Here is a 17,929-nt window from a genome sequence, read left to right as displayed (position 1 = left end):
ACAATATAGTGAATTTACAATGAAATAATTTTTGTTAACTTCCTGTAGCTCCATACCATTTGTGTGCTCTCTTGTTGTCTTGCGAACTATTTTCCGAGCATTAAAGTCATTCGTTTACAATTTACATCCTTTAGTTTACCATACTTTCTTTACCTATATACTTTGGAATATCAGTTGATAATTATTTTTTATCTCCTTCTAAAATTTTTTTTTCCTTTTTTCAAATATCAATAACGATATCGAACTAATTATGATGAACAAATCCCAGACTAGCCGATCGAAGGCAATAGAGTTTTTAGAAGTCACCCTGCCGCATACATGTATTTAGTCTCTCAACAAAACAAGAGTTGTATTATTTGAGAATAACTTTGTTTATTTGAGAATAACTATTATTTGAGAATAACTTTGCTCCCCTTAACTGTATGTCTTTCATGAATCCAAATTTTATGAGTTCTGCTAATGCACATGATTCTATTTTTTAAAAGTCAAAATGGTCATGGTCCGTTTTACTTTGAATGAACTTATTTTACTTTGAAAAAAGCGAAAAATAATTTTGGATGTTGAATTTTCTTACCATAAAATGCCATTTTTGTCCAAAGCTTAACTCCAAACTTCTCTGAATTTCATTGATGTCAACTAATTATTTTCCTATAATCAGCATCTTTCTTTCCCTATTTTTTTTTTTTTGAAATATGAACGAGAATGCTCAAGTGACTGCGAATTTACTATAATAAAAATCTGGGTATCTTGATAGCCTCGTTGACATGGTATTTTTATTTTATTTTTATTTATTTTTTTTCGAAATCGTCACTCGAAATTTCCTCCAGCGCAAAAAAGTGTAGCGTAGCAACGCTGGCCTTCCTATAGCTGGTGTCTTGCCCGTCCTAATTCACCACTGAGCTCCCATACACTCAGACAAATAAAAGAGCCTTTTTTTAGCGCTTTTTCTCATTTATGGAAAAAATGCACTATTGTGCTCGTCATGTCCGTCTGTCCATCTGTCCGTCTGTCCGTCCTTCCGTGACCTCAAGTTTTCGTCGACGAGAAAATGCGCTCTCTGTCACTCACTGCAGTGAGTACTGAGTTGAATTTTTTTTAAGAAGCTATGCACGTTTTGCGCTTGTGCGGGTCATCCTGATTCAGTTTGTCAGCCTACGGGAGCGTTACATTGATGTCCGCTCTCTACTCGTGCTGTGAGATAAATGTACTTCACTATTTTGAAAGTATGACGCATTTATTTATCTGAGTGTAATCGTATATTAACGTGATTCCCATCCCAATCTATTGCGTTAGTGACTTTGAATTCCGTTGGTGTTATCATTATTGACTGTTTCTTGTGGTATATACCTATAACTAAATGAAAGTCACTAGCCAGTGATGTGTCGAATAAACTCTTGGTAAATAAATCATTAGAACTTGACAACACATGTGAGAGTATGTCGCTAAAATCGCGTGGCTTGTCCGTAATAACTTAGCAGCTCCTATATTGATTACTTTATCTAATATTAATAAGTCTTGCTTGCGAATTTGTGGATGTTAATCAAGTGGAGTATTCAAATGTGAGACAGGGAAGCTAATTGAAAATTTTCATCGCAGATGAAATGCAATACACGATTTAAATCTTCCATAACTCCCATATTATGATCGAGAAGTCGCTCATTGTCGAGAATTTGCATCAAAGTTTTCGCGTCGTATTTATTAATTTTGTTCAAATTCAATCATGGATTGGGAGATTCAATCAGATATTGGGTTCATCTTTTGTTGTGAGCGAAGTAACTTAGTGACTGCATGCAAGGTCGAAACTTCTTTATAATTCCTATTAACGCGCGCTGCTCACACCAGCGTAGCTCCTACCAATAGTAGCATAACATCCATACGTCCTACATGCCAGTTCTTACACTTATATATACCAATGGAAATCTATTACGGATAAATAAATACCTACCAATGTAATAAGTAAATATTGTAAATATACTTATATTGGTAGAATGGGATAGTAGATTTTACTTTTTCATGCAGTTCGATTGAATACCAGCAAGTGGATTTTATAAAGAACATTATTGTTCGTTTGTTTATGTTCTAAATATGTTTTTCGCTGGCGTTGGTAAATCGAAAGCAGGTTTCCGGGAGATATTTTAATATATCACAAGGACCTTTTAATGATCACAACATTATGAAGTCATAAAAGACTTGAAATATCTTGATCGACATAAACTATTTCCTTATTAATCAATATGTATCTTTAAATTCAAGCTGTCATTGAGAGGAGTATACGGGATAGATTCATATTTAAAGACACGTTAGTCTGACCAGTCTTCTTGGAGAATCCGTTCGCCGTGGAGTGACATGTTTGGAATATGCATGTTCGTTGCTAATGTCGGGTTTCCTTCCGAATTTTCGCATGTTCAGCTGGAATTTCGTTGGATAGCCCGATTCGGTTTACAGTACTCGCAAGTCATATTTTTAGTGAAAAAGGGATAGTGAAATTTTAGTGTTGTTAAAGAGTACTAATGAACCAGAAGATAGAAAAAGTTCAAATAGTTGACACAAAGGAATTACTCTGAATTTTGTGATGTTGTTCATGAATGTGATGTGTTGTTGCATAGATAACTAGAAACACATATATTTCTTTAATGTCCTATAATTAGAAACCATTGCAATAGCATATGCTACGTTGTGCCTGCCACTGCGGTAGAGGGATCAACCTCGTATTCTTGCCTTCGTAACGATATTCCCTCTGATTGTGAGCGAGATGAACGTACATTGTACAAAGCAGTATTCGTCAAGCCAAAGATCTTGTACTGTAAGCACTCATGCTACCATTTATCTTCAATTAAAATTAAAGCCTTCCTAGTGATTGTCAAGTATCATCTTGAGTTTCTAGGAACCGTGCAAACTGGACGGTGGACGTGCACACAATTTCTTCTGATTTTTTTTTTTTGAAGCATAACAATGAGATGCCGACTTACTTTTTGGAAGCATTTGTCTGATATTTTGTTAAATATTTTTGCTTGAAATTGACCAAGTGTGTGTGGACAATGGACATGCATTCCGTGCCTTACAAGATGTTGGCTTGAAGCTGTTCATCTCTACATGTACCCTGTATACATGGCATCTGAAGGCCTTGCAACACTGCGTTATGTGTCATTTGTGCAGTAGCTTACAACGTCCTCAGTAATTAACCCTTTACCGACAAAATAACCTTGCAATTGAGCAAGGAACAGCGTGAATAAGCCAAAAATTCTTCAGCTCGTGCGGTAAAGGGTTAACCATTCGAGCCGCCAGAGATTTGGATGCTTAATTAATGGTACCGTCTAGCATTTAGGCTGCATTTGTGGTTGTCGTATCTCACCTTGCATACCCTTGCTTCTCCCTTCCTCCAGTGGTCAAGAAAATAACACAGCTCATGTCGCAACGGAACAACCAAGGTTCGTTTCTTCTTTCTTCTCCGGTCATGTTATTCTCTTCTAAATATTGTTATTGGAATTCTGTTTTAAATATGGTTATAATTTACGAATACAGGCATCTTTATAGACTAGACATTTGAGTCTTTCACATTTACTGGTTTTCAATAAATGGTAAATCAGGTCGTAATTTATAAACACTAGAACATTTCTATTGACTTGATCTTCAGTACCAATTTTTAAGAGCTCAATGTCTTTTGCGATAAAAGCTTCCTGTCTCTAGCACCTTGTCAGATTATATCAAGTGATGCTAAAACCGGTGGCACAGTATTAAATTCCTTCCTAGTTCCCTCAATAATTGATTACCCTTCGTTCAATTTTAATGCTGGAAAAGTTGAAAATTATTCGGACAATTGCCGAATTTTGATGAATTTTCCGTTATGGTGAAATCATCAATAGCATGAATATTTCTCACACAATATTCAAGATCCGTTTTCACTGTATCATGCAGAAGCCATCCTTCCCCTGCATCCTGTACACTCTCCGTGGGCACGCTTCTTCTTACTTTATAAAGTTTAGTTAGTGAAATTTCGTAGTCATGTGCTGGACTAAAATAAAGTTTTGTCGGCAGTCATCCAGCCTTCTCATGGCTTAAACTCTCATGCGTATATTGTGCCCGTCTATTTTGTTTATAGTACATTTACGTAGATTAGTTGCAGCAATAACTTTACAATTTATCTCCACATACGACTCGTTTCTTTCATAGCAATTCTTAGTTTAATGTGTATTTACTTAAAATTAACAGTTCATTTTTCCTTTAATTAGCGATGGTTTCATGCAACATGATGCATATTATTTTACTGCTGTTTGAATTGCTTACAATTTTAAGTTTCATTCTGACGCCGCTTAAAAAAAGATTTAGGCTTCCATATTGCTAATTTTCTAATTTTACATCAAGACATCCAGTTTATATGAAACATTCATGAATGTTTGGCAATTTTGTTGTCGTGCGAGTCTGTTTTTTATCTGCCATTTAATTTTGGTTTACTCGAGATTGCTTTTCCGCAACGCATCCAGGCTAGAGCCTCTATTTTGCGAACATGAGTTTTGCATGACAAGCTGTCGTCAGTGTCATGTAATTACACATGCTTGTTCTGATGTAATTTAATGTTAGATGAACTTTTTTTATGAAATGTGTAATCTGTCGAATTTTTCAAGCCTTGTTCTTATGCATGCGTGATCATTGCATTCGCTCTATGCTTGCGTCTCACTTCACCAAATTATTTAGAACAAATCCATTTAAGCTTCATCGCTGAAACAGTTCCGGTTTATTGTGATAGACAAGAGAACAGAAATTTTCTTTTTGAAGCTGAGCTAGTATATGCAATGGTTTCTAAGAGTTAAGTATATGCAATGGTTTCTGCACTCAGTTGAGTATATTCCAATACTGATGAAGACATTGAACAAACACAATTAAATTTTTGTTTAAAATATTAATAGGAATGTGGTTGTGACGTTTTAATTCTATTTGCGGCATTAGTTTATTTTGGTTTGATTATCCTTCCGTCTTGGACCGCCTGATTTGGTCACTTACATACGCCCCCTAACGTATGCAATCGTGATCACTCGTCCGACTTACCCGATCAGCATGCGGCAGGTCTTGGCCAGTACAATAAATCAAGGACCTTTAGGCTACATGCGTTGCCTTGGTTATGTAGCTTTGGATCGAAACAGAAGATCTCTGGTCATGTATTTGAGCTGAGCAGATGTCTGCGAATATCTTCCGTGATTTATATCGCACTTTGTATTGTCGTTGATTCATCTCACTCCCTTGAGAAGACTGGGGGATTGTGTACAGTATAAAACCTGCTTATGCCTTCCTTCCCATACTAATTTACTCATTGTATCTTTTTACGGCTGGTCCACAGTCGCCTTAGCTCTAGATATTATAACTATTGTATTTTGGTGCTCGGTAAAATACGTTGTAATTCATTTTACTTCATCCCAACAGCTCACGCAAGTTTCTTAATTAACTCGCAGGTTTGATGTGGGTAATTCGACCCTTTACTGCCCGGTTAATATTGGGTAATTTAACTCTTTACTGTCCGGTTAATCTGAAAATTTTATTGAAGTTTCTATATATTGTAGATTAGCGGACGGATTCGTCCGTGGAGGCAGTAAGAGGTTAAGCTGATTTTTGTGACCGAAACATTGATTTTGATTAAAATTTTATTCGTATAACAGATCTGCTTACCTGTTGGCATGGTTTTCGAGTCTCCTGATCACAATGGTGATTCAACAGGAATTGTTTCGGGAACGATAACTTATTTATTGCCATTCAATTTTCTGCCTTTGGTAGATTGTTGATCTTGATGAATTCCAACACGTCAATTACTTTTGTGCTGTATTTATGATTTCATCCGCATATTCTAATTTTTTGCCATATTTAATATTGTTTCACCTTACTTCAGTAATTTTGTATCGATTAGTCTTGTAGGTAAATGCTTGTTTGTAGTCAGTGACAAGACTTTAACTGGGCATAACTCAGAGTAGAAATGCAAATATCAGCTTAATTAGACCATTTTAAAAACATTCTCAGCATCAGACGTTAAAACCACGTTTCTGGTATCAAGATTCAGTGCTTCATTAAAAAATACCGTGACAAGCCAATTTGTCTGCCACTGTTCTACGACGAAAAAGCTCGTTCTGAACGCTGTACGTTCCCAAAATCGGTGCAGTGTATCTCTGTAAACGTAGCTTCTCACAGCTACATCGCCAGCATTGCTTTCATGATTGGCTCCTTGTTTCGGGCACAGTGTTTCTCTTTAAAGGTGCCTGCATACGGAGATAATATTAGCCCATAGTATTAGCGGTTAATATTATCACCGGATAAGTGTAGCATCTCACAGCTACAACGCCAGCCATTAATATCAGCATTGATGATTTGTCTCTGCCGCAAAGTTTATCTGTAAAACTTTTGACAAGTGCAGTGCCAGTTAATAATGTCAGTATTGACACAACTGTCGCCATGCGTGCAGTATAGCTCGCGGTCTTGACGCTGTCTCTCCAACAGGCCGGACGGCGTGGGTACAGTTCTGGCTGAGGAGCGCGACCGATTCATGTTAATCAAGGAGCGACTCCGGGTACTGCTCGAACACCAAATTACCAACTTTATGTAGGTCTTCTTTTTATGAGTTAATGCTTGATGAACCATAATGTTAGGTCTTCTTTTTATGGATTAATGCTTGATGAACCATAATGTTTATAACAGAAGTAATGACAAGCTTTCATTTGAAAAAAAATTCATCTCGTACCTGTACTCACAGACTTTTTTTGTAAATGTGCACTATATTATTCAATGATTCGTGCTGTTTGCGCCAATTTTAAATTAAAAGTTGATTCAAAGAAACTTGAACGAGGCAGAGAAAGTTAGAAACAATGGTTATAAGTGGTATATCTATTTTAAAATTTTTGTGCAACCAAACCTTATAAGTGTTCCGTTTTTCCGATAACTTAACACGTGTAAAATCAAACAGAACGAATATTCTGTTTTCATGTATTATATGAAGATATAATATATATTATATTCGCATACTATATTCAAATCTGACTTAAAAATAGTATTTTGCGAGTATTTGTAGCATATTCAGGAATTCAGGTTGGCCATAATACATATTTATTCAAGACAATTAAATTTTACTGCAGGTATTGTTTCCCCTTCGGGCGGCCAGAGGGCGCTCTGCAGTCTGCGCTGGTGCTCCTCGATAGCGTAAGCCAGATCTTGTGTTGGTGAATAGGAAGCATTGCTAATTAACTATTTACTTCATGCGCTGCATAATCGTTCTCTAGACCTAGTGACAATTGGTGAATTGGATTTGAATTTATTCAAGTAAATTGCTTAATGCTCCCTGAACCGGTTTCCTCTATACGGTCCAAAGGTTAGAACAATGGACATAAGGAAAATAAGTACAAGCTGTATAGGTGCTACAATTATAATAATATATTACAACTCTAAGAATAATTTGACTATCTACGAATGAATAACATCTCTCAAAGCAACTCAATCCCCAACATCAGCCAAAAGTCACAAAATAATGGCCAGCCAGAGCTCGGGCGTCGAATTCGGCATTTCTTAGGGACATAACACATAGGGGACATACCAAACATAATCTGGCTTCGAGAAATTTCATCCATTTCAATTAATATTCTGACATTGCACTACTGGCCTTCTGATAAAATGCTGTGCTGCACTTGTCATATTTTTCCCCAGACATACTTTAGATTTCAAATCTGAAAACTACCTTATAATTTCATAGGCCTTACGCTCGGGTTTTCTGCCTCAATAGAGTTGGTCAATAACATACTAGTTTAAACGGTTTAGAGTATATTACTTAGTATAAGTAGCTCTTCATGCACCCGTTGCCCTCAGGTGTTGATGAAAGATATCGTGACGCCCGTGTCACACGAGGAGGTACGCGCCATGATCAAGAAGAGTCTGGAGAACGCAGCCCTCCTCAACTACACCAGACTCTCCGGGGAAACCAAAGTGGAGGGTGGGTTCTGATAACTTCTTTGTCGAAAGTGTTGTGCGCACAACAAAAACCGGCATCATTCATTGTTGGATCAATCAATTACGATGGTTGTTACATTGATGAAAATACACATTTTGTAAGTATTTGTGTTGGGTTACGTGGAATGTTGGCGTTTTCGTTAGCATTCTTTCCACAGACGAAAGGCGGAATCTTAACGAATCATATTGCTGATAATGTAATTGTGTCATTTTTTTCCGGCTTTCAAAATGACGTAGTAACTCTGACATCTGTTTTAGTCTCGTACATATATTTACGTATCTAAATATGTTAACTTATCATGTATTTGATTGTGATTATTTTTGTCTATGCGGCCTCAGCCACTGATGTACCTCTGCAAGGTAAGTTCAAAGCGACTGAATGCTTAAATGGCGTAGTTTCGCTGCATGGCTCTGCACTCACTCATTCAGTGAAATTCATACTTAGCAATTCATTAACTCCTATGGAAGTCATGACATAAAAGCTGCGAATCATTGTATGTGCAAGTCACCCCAAATATTACGTTCATGCGGTTTTCATTCCGTTTGCGTATTTATTATACACGAACGCTTTTCTAGGCGAAACAATTTTATTAAACATGGAAACCATTCTTGCAATAAAATATCCTATATTAGAAATATTTCTTATGCATTGCCTATGGTGCCAAAAGAACATATATTCAACCCTATGCAATTCTGCTGAGGTACAGGTTTAATTTCACTAGTATGATCGACTTCGTATCCAAAATGGTCTTGTATCCACGCAGAGGATCTCGGGCCGGACTCTGGCGTGTCGGCAAGCAGGAAGCTGGAGGACCTAATCCGCCTGTCGGAGCTCTGCGTCGACCTCCTGCAGCAGAATGAAGAGCACCACGCTGAGGTACCAAGCATCTTTCCATTATACACGGTGTCCTTAGTTCAGTTTATGATGGCAGCTGAAATATATAGCGATTCTTATTGCCTTGTGCCGTCAATGTTATTGATATTTGCGGGAAGATTGCCTTCGAAGGTGGGTTTGGTGACGCCCTCAAAACAACTGCCGTGATTTGATAGTTCTTCAACGCAGTTGGGCTGATCCAACACTTGCAGGCCGATCGATGCCTGTGCGTTAGGTCACATTTTGCTTCGTCACAATAACTTTGCTCTTCAAGATATTTGCTCATTTACAACCAAATTAAGAAAATTAAAGAATGCCGTTCTAAGTTGATACACTGGACTTTATTTCGCGGTTGTTGATCAGGAATTAGGCGATATGTTGTCGCTCCTTCAGTGTGAGCCATACATGACTAGCATCTCTTACACTCGAGTCCCTTGCTTGAATGTGCTGTGTTTAATGTGTAGTATTATCGCTTTTCTTGTTTATGTCAACATTAAATGTCTATTTCTGAGTCAATCATTCTCCCAAAAGTAATGAATATTTCCCGTAGAACTCGCTAAACCAAATCTGTGTTGACAAAAGAGCAGATTGCGTGCCTGACTTCATCATTGTTCCGTACGCCTGAATAAATCTCTTACTCGTCGATAGTTATGCAAGTATACGTTTGGATTATTAAGATTTATTGCATTGAGCTATTCCTAATCATTCTTGATAACCACAATTCAACATAAATATCAACTAGTGTTCCTGTCAGCTGCAAGTATAAGGATAAACTCTCTTCCAACGATTCGTCTTCTTCCTTTCTGAGCGACTTGATTCGTGAAATGGCCTAATCCTTTTTAAAAATTTTATGAAATTAATTTTTGATCACTTGAGTGCAATTGCTCTATTGGGATTAAAAAATAGCCTTCTTATTATATGTCAATGAATAGTATTTTACTTGTATTAATTGCTCCATGAATATAATATAAAATTCATACCATGTAGTATGAATAGTAGCACGCAAAAATTGTGATACATTCATATTTTCCTTAAATTCCGATTTCTTCTCTCTGATCTTGAAAATACAAAAATTGTTAATATATAAGAAAATATTCTGTCGTATTTTCAAAATCTAATGAAAAATTTATTTGATACAAAGTATTAAATCATTTGTTGACAAGTGGCAAAAGATTATCTCAAACTCTCTTACACGACTTTATTGACGTCTCAAAACTTGAATGTTTTGACCTTTGGCTTTGTTACTTCCCTTCACCGATGCATCAAATGTAAAGAAGAAAACTGACCCGTTGTTCACTTGTAATTTGTTGAAGAATGTTACGACGTGCAAGCTTTCTTCGGTAAAGAGTGTCAACCGCTTGAACCAGTTGATTGTATGCCATGCCAACTGTTTGAATCGCCTAATTGTGGCTCGTAACAACCACTTAATTAACCTAACAATGGGCCGAATCACCCGCTTTAGTAACTTGATTGCAAGCCGTGTCCACCGCTTAATTAACTTGATTGTAGGCCGTGTCCACCGCTTAACTATCATAATTGTGGGCCAAATCAACCGCTTCATTAACTTGATTGTAAGTCGTGTCCACCGCTTAATTAACTTGATTGTAGGCCGTGTCAAATGTGTCTTGGGATGCTGGACTAACACTTTCCCTCTCGCCTCCATCTTGCCTTCTATGTGTAGGCTTTTCGCTCGGTGAGTGTCATTCCAAGCATGATCCTTTACATCCACTGTATCGTCCGCCTCATAACAACCTGCACTTTGACCTCTCGAAAATGCCTGTTTATTTTATCCTTTTAATAACTCTTACTTTACTCTTTACTTGCAGGTAATTAAATCCATTAATTTTACTGGAATATTGTGTTTTGAAATGCTTTTAAAATTGTATAACTGACTGAACTTGAGTTCTTTCTTTTGGTCCGACTCTTCTATTAGAAATAATTACTATTCATATTGTACAACCAATACGTTTTGAATATTTATTACATCTTTTTGTCTTCAATTACCATTCGTAGACTCACTCGCTCTTTTAACGCTTCTTCCAGAGCATATTTTATCACTTTAATCGATCTAATTACTCATTTTACTATTATTTTCTTGCAACCAACTTAACGTGCGCCTCATTTTGATATTTCGCCGTTTTTATGTGTGTAAAAGGTTCCTCTTTATAACATTTCTCTTCGTCATGCACGCACTGTGTCACAGTCAATATGATTGAAAACTTTAGATAAAGGTATTTCTAATTATGTTCATTTAATTTTTAGTTCTTTTCATTTATAAACTTCCCAGCCACTTTACTACTGTTGGATAGAAACCGCAGAAGTGCTCAAATTCTGGTGAACCGAGACTTGTCACAGTCAATATGACTTTCGATCGCCAGTATCCTTCTAGCTAATGGCTAAAAATACAATTACAGTACAAGCGTTTTACACAGCACTTGAAACACTTTTTACGTGTATAGAGTCCTTTCTTGATTCATCATAACATCTCGGTAATTAATTGCAGAGATTATTGTCTTCTTTAATCTGAATTTCAGCCACTCCATACAAATCTTCCTACGAGTTGGAGGATGGATAATCTTGAATCTTGAATTTTGGTCCGAGTAGACACCACAAATTATGCTATTAAGATCCGCTGATTGCGGTAAAATCAATTGTTATTTCTTAGTATGGATCAAACAGAGCTTTTTCGTTTTTTCCTGAAAATCACTACTACAATTTATTAGGGCAATATTGACCATTGAGTGACTGTGCCTGTGAACAATTTTCGCCCGATTTTCACTAACAAGATTTTACTGCCATCCGTTCAAGTGTTGAGGCTAGCTTCTTTACTATTAGCCTCGTACATTTGGTTACTGAGTCCTTAGTGGCTAGTAGCGTCTATAACACGAGGCCAATAGCAGGATAAATAGTGGCGGATAATATTTAAAAGTTGTTCTGGCCGCCACTACTGCCCTTGTGTACAAGTACTTTTAGAGTTAACTCAAGCGCTTCATACGTTGAGTCTATAACCTCAGTTTAACACGGTTACATTCATTTATGAAGATAATTTTAACAATTGTTCGTAAAAGACAACATGGTTCATAGTTACGAGCGATCGATTACATCTATACACAAATACGTATTTCAAGCCCACCAGATTTTGAGCACCAGCGTAAGTGATTTTTAATTCTTTCAGTATCAATTAAAAATTGAAGGCCTGCTCTGATACTTTAGCGGTCCATCTTCTTGAGCTCTTAACTGAGCGTGAATTATACATATAAATGCTGAATAGTGGCTGGATTTACTTTCGAATTATTATAGTTCGTAATTATTGTATTTGCGTAATTAATGTCGTATCCATATTATCTCTTCAAATATATGTGAAAAATATTGATATAACTACATTCATCTTGTAGTTTGGAATATATTATTGGTTTTGATGTTCTTTCTTGCCAGAATTGCACTTGATCGGCACAGAAAGGGTCAAGTTTGAAGGCAAGATTATGCGCATTGTTACTGTAATGTAACCCTAACTGCTGAAGACATTCACTGTTGAAAAATTAAAATTATTCATCTTGCATTCTCATATTGTTAAAAAATTTCTAGAATGAAGGATAATTACTGTGCCTGATGATTTCATCAATCAGAACACCGTGGAGAAACTTACAAATTTGAAACCAAGCATATGTTTTGGCGTGCGTACGGTAGTGTTTTGACGGACGACACAATGAGCACAGTTTGCGTTCACTTACGCCAACAACTCTTTTTGTGCTTGGGCCATACTTTCAAAATTCGCCGAGTGAACGTAAGTACTTACGCTCTATTTTCTTGTCTTTGATTGGTGGATTTTGCTTGAAATGACGCCAATGATTGGCCGATGAACTTACGATCTCTTAACTTTTTTTGAAAGTATAGGCCCTGATCAAGTGTTGGCGGCACGTTCGTGGCTTCTGGGGCCCTTCTCTTTTATTTTATGAAACTGTCGTTCATTTGGAAGAAGTTGGTGTAAACAGACAGCGCTTGAGAGAAGGCCGTTTTATCAATATCGTCCTCTTGTGTATGAGTCTGTCTAATTAATGTGCTTCCTCTCTCCCTTCTCTTTATCGATGGCCTTTCCCTACTCTCTTAATATGTCCAGGATAAGGTGAGTAATCGTTTTTATTAAAGTAAACTTCATGCTTGTGCCAGTTTGACATAATAATACATTTTATCGGATGCTACGCGTTAATCTGATGTGCTTTTGCTGTTTCATCGTTTTCCAAAGTATGAAAGCAAAGCATGACCATTGGTTTTTATGTGCTACGTCTCTTGCTCTTTCCCACGAGATGTTCTGCGATATTTTTGTATGTAATTACCAGTCCGGGCTTGATTATATTTCACCGCTGCTATCAAAGATCACTTAAATGCATTGTCATCGACTCATCAAGTTCAATTAACAGACGATTTTTTCACTCATAAATCCGACCTTTATGTACACATTTTTTTTGCACTCGTAATGCACATCTCGAGATATCGCTTCTAAAGGTAAGTGCGTTGGATGCGCAGAAAATGTTATGAATACAGTGAACTGTTTGTTTTCACGTATTTTCTCGCTAAATTCGCCATGAATGGTGAAAATTCATTCAAAAATCAAGTTGAGTAATAAATTATTCTCCAAAACGTGACCGATACGTAATCACTGAGTCTTGTAAATTATTCACAGCGTTTAATATAATATTGGAATTTTGACAGTTCTTTTTAGAGTGCAAATCAAATTTACGATCGCCGGTCAGACTGAAACATGATTTTAGTAGTTGGACTTTCCTTGAAGATCCCACAGTCGAGATCCGAGTCTACACTTGGTAGGTTTTGTTTTGAAAATGATTTAGAATTAAATTTTAAATTAACTATGCCTGAATTATTTCTGAGAATCCAGCCGCAGTCCACGTTTTTGTTTGTTTCTCATTTTTCGTTTTCGAAGGACTTGCATTGCAACAATAGTTTATTAGTCACCATTAATAATTACGGTAACTCTTTACCTTTCAGGTTGTAAATCAACAGTACAATGAATATGTATTTTTGTGTCGGAAGCATGAATTTTGCCTTGGCCAACTAAAGTGTTAATAAATCTTCCCACTTCAACGGGTTATTTGGACGACCCATTTAGTTTAAAATGCTCACCTGACTTACTTTTATACTCGTTTTTCTGCATAATGTGGAACGATATTGGTTTTTATGTCTTTGATACATGTTTATACTGGGATTGGACAAAATAAGGGAAACGTCTGAGAAATCCACAAAATATATTTTAGCATGGTGTAAGCACAGCTTCTGCGGCAATTACAGTCTCAATTCTCCGAGGTATTGATTCAAACAAATTGTGAATTATTTCCAAAGGAATGTAACCCGTTCTTCGTTGAAACTCTCTCCAGCTCTTCTAAGGACGACGACGGCGGCGTTAATAGAATTCTGACTTGCATCTATAAAATCGACCATAAATGCTCGATAATATTCAGGTCTGGTGATTCTGTTGGACAAATTAGATGCTAAACTTTATTAGAATGTTCAGCGTGACATTTTTTAGCCATTCAAGCTGAATGGATCGGGGTATTGTCATCTTGAAAGATGGCGTTCCCCTCTGGAAATAGTGCTGGAAACATTCGATGAACTTAGTCCTCCAAAATTCCTGAATAGTCACAGCTGTTGATCCTTCTTTAATGAAGAGAAATCATTAATCCGCCTGATTTCCAAGATATAGCACCCCAGATCATAACGATTGGGAGGGGGGAGGTCGGGATTAAATTACTCTTAATTGTGGCTGTCTACAATCGTGAACTCGGCCAGAGGTTGGCAATAAGGTAAACGATGATTCGTCAGAGAAAATCAGATTTTTCCACTGCTCGAGGGACCAATTCTTGAGGTTTTACACCACTCTAAACGCTTTGAAGCATTTGTATTTGAAACCAGAGATTTTCTAAATGGAGCTCTTCCATAGCATACAGATTTAGTGCAGCTCTCGGTGGATAGTCTGCATGGTAACATAGGCCTGTAGGTATACATATTTAGTGCAGCTCTCGGCGGACAGTGCCTGTATGGTAACAGGGGGCCTGTAGGCGTCCATTTAGGTCTACAGTAATTTTAACAGCCGCGATCTTTCGATTGTTCCTCACCATTATCGACGTCTCTCTCAGACAATTTCGACTTTCGGCCTGACCTGTGCTTTACTGAGGACTTTTCTTCTTCTCTTTTAAAAGCAGTCATTACTTTTGAGACAGTACCTCTAGAAACGTCAAGCATTCGGGAAGTTTCACACTAGCACCTCCATATGGGCATCAACAACTTGGCCTCATTGAAAATCAGAGAGGTTTGCCATTTATAGGCTTAAGGTTAGGTTATGGACGAAAAAATTTACTAAAAATATCTTAAGTATAAAATATCAATTAACAGCAACAATAAACAATAGAGCATAAAATATGTCACGTTTTCATTGTTTATAACATGTTCAAAAATTACGATGTCAAAATGTTAGGTGTTTCCCTTATTTTGTCCAACCCCCCTGTACTATACATACAACTGATTACATTTGTACGTATAGCCATTAAACATCATTTTAGTATTTTTTCTGCAATACAGAACAGTTATAATCAATCCTCCTAAATGGACTGGACCATAGCACGCCTCTGTCTGTGGCACCAGTCGACGCATAGAGATTTTATCAAAGGCTGAAGTGGATCATGGAATGTGGATGGCTTATGTATTGCAAACAGATAGTTTTATATATCATGCAATATCACTTCACTTGGAGTTCCTGCTCATTCAAGGATGATTTGCTAATTTATTTAATATCCTCCTATTTTGAAAAACTTAGACGGTGAACTGGTTTTGTGTCAGGCGGCTCACATTGCTGAGATCAGAAAAATATTCGTGTTACTGAGCTCAAATTAAATTATTATCAGCGAGCTTGGTACAAAATTAGGAACACTGAAGATAGAATGAGTTGAGGCCGCGGTGGAATTTTTGGTGGGATTTGACATGCTATACGGAGCTGAGAATAACGTTGACATCACTGAGCTGTAAATGATGGTTGGGCTAACGGAATTTAATAAGCTTGCTACCACTGAGCTCAAAAATTATTGGTTCTGCAGAGCTAGCTAGGTACAATATTGGTATCAGTGAGGTTGGAACAGATTCGGTAACAATATTTCAAGAGCGGATGTTGTAACATATTGTCTCCCTGTGGCCAGGCGTTTGCTTGGTTCAGCGACCTGCTGGTGGAGCACTCTGAGATCTTCTGGTCGCTGTTCGCCGTGGACATGGACCAGGTGCTGTCCGAGCAGCCGCCCGACACATGGGACGCCTTCCCCCTCTTCCAGATTCTCAACGATTACTTAAGACAAGATGGTGAGAAATTACCTTTGTTATTATATTTGTGAACCTATTGATTTTATTTCACGATTGATGTCAAATAATTTTAATGCTTCTTTTATTCGAAATTTAAGTTTGCTTCATCGATTATAAGCGAAATAACTTTAAGATTTGACAATTTTATGTACAAAGACAACTGCGTTTATTCGTTTAAATTTAATACTAAATTCGATACTAAATTGCGTAAGATTGATGTTGCATTATTCTTAAAATGAAGTACTCAAAGCAAATGTGCTTATTCTGCTCAGATAACTTGAAGAATGGAAGATTCCACCAGCACCTGAGGGAGACGTTTGCTCCAATGGTGGTTCGCTACGTGGACCTCATGGAGTCGTCCATCGGCCAGTCTATACACAAGGGCTTCGAGCGCGAGCGATGGGAAAATCAAGGGTGAATATCTGGGAACTTGTTCTCATTGATAGGTTATGATACAACTGCAGATAATTTGGACTTTCGGTATCAATTGTAGATCAAGGTTTGATAGGGTATGATACAACTGCAGATAATTTTTATTTTCGGCATCACGTGTAGATCAGGGTTTGCTAGGTTATGAGACACCTGCAAATAATTTGGATTTTCGATATCACACGTGTAGATCAAGGTTTGAAAGATTGTGTGGTAACTACGGACAATTCAAATTTTCGGGATCAAGTGTAGATCATGGACTTATTGCATAATTCTACTACGTAATGCGTGCTATCAATAAGAGAAATGAATTTCCTTAAAGATTTTCGGGTCAACGGGAGTGAAGTGAAAATTTATAATATTAATTCTGAGGCTGTCTTAAGTGATGATTTAATTTTATATATCAATCCATAGACTTTTGTTAGTTCTTTGGTGAACGGAAATAGTATTTTTAATGTTCCGAATATGTAACAGATCTTGTGTAAGAATTTAAATTTCAAGGTAAGTGTTGATTTCAACAGGTCATATGCCCGTTAGGTTTTCCATCAACTGCTCATTCTTTTTCTCTTCCTGATCCCTATACTCATTACAACCTCACTGTTATACCCAATATATTAAATAATTTTTATACCAGCTATACATATTCATGAACACATGATTAACGTAATCCGAAAAGGATGAATGAGTTATCCTAAATCACAGAAAAATATAGATGTTTTCTTCTAGAGTACTGTTGGCAATAGTATGATTTAATGTTTTTGGTTGAACTTTCTATCATTGGTTTTATAGTCGAATCTTTGTAATAAAACTGCGTTTCTAAGTTATCTTTTGATACGATTTTCATCGTTGTTATTTGTTTATCGTTATTTACAATCAACGATTCTGAATTTAAATAGATTTCATGAGATATACATGAAGTTAAGAAAAGAAAACGTGCATTCGCTCATTTTAACTAATAAAGCAAATCCGTCGGCGGTATTTACAATTCTTAAAAATTTTATAAAATTTTTGACCGAGTAGCACTGATCTACAGCCAAGTCAGATTTCCCAGCTCTGGGGAAGTTCAGATGAGTTCTGTATATATTGCTGGCTTCTTTGCTTAGAAATAGATGATGTTTAACTCGAGGCTTGCTCATTTATTTCAGTTTTTGTTATTACACAAAGGAATACGCTTACGTTTCATCATTCATCAATGAGAAGCTTGTTCATTTGTTTCAGCCTTCATTTTGAAACAACTGAAAACGTTCGCGTTTCTTCTTCCATGTCATGGAGAAGGTTTTATCTGCTTGTAAA

The 17,929-nt window shown here is 36.9% G+C and overlaps 1 protein-coding gene across 1 annotated transcript in view; it reads left to right on the top strand.

The window, feature by feature from the left end:
* The window catches only part of LOC108680978 (calcium-dependent secretion activator), a 117,360-nt gene that overhangs the window by 83,288 nt on the left and 16,143 nt on the right, over positions 1–17,929 (top strand). Inside the window, exons 21-30 of the mRNA XM_047883831.1 lie at positions 3,384–3,428; positions 6,478–6,579; positions 7,110–7,173; positions 7,834–7,957; positions 8,314–8,334; positions 8,739–8,851; positions 10,530–10,541; positions 12,966–12,971; positions 16,051–16,207; positions 16,480–16,621. Of these exons, the coding sequence (XP_047739787.1) occupies positions 3,384–3,428; positions 6,478–6,579; positions 7,110–7,173; positions 7,834–7,957; positions 8,314–8,334; positions 8,739–8,851; positions 10,530–10,541; positions 12,966–12,971; positions 16,051–16,207; positions 16,480–16,621 (786 nt within the window). The remainder of the gene's footprint in view (positions 1–3,383; positions 3,429–6,477; positions 6,580–7,109; positions 7,174–7,833; positions 7,958–8,313; positions 8,335–8,738; positions 8,852–10,529; positions 10,542–12,965; positions 12,972–16,050; positions 16,208–16,479; positions 16,622–17,929) is intronic.

This window comes from Hyalella azteca, unplaced genomic scaffold (assembly GCF_000764305.2).
Source record: "Hyalella azteca isolate HAZT.00-mixed unplaced genomic scaffold, Hazt_2.0.2 contig13779, whole genome shotgun sequence".
NCBI classification, from domain to species: Eukaryota; Metazoa; Arthropoda; class Malacostraca; order Amphipoda; family Hyalellidae; genus Hyalella; species Hyalella azteca.
The sequence above is the reverse complement of the archived record's forward strand: the minus strand, read 5'-3'. Positions and strand labels throughout refer to the sequence as shown.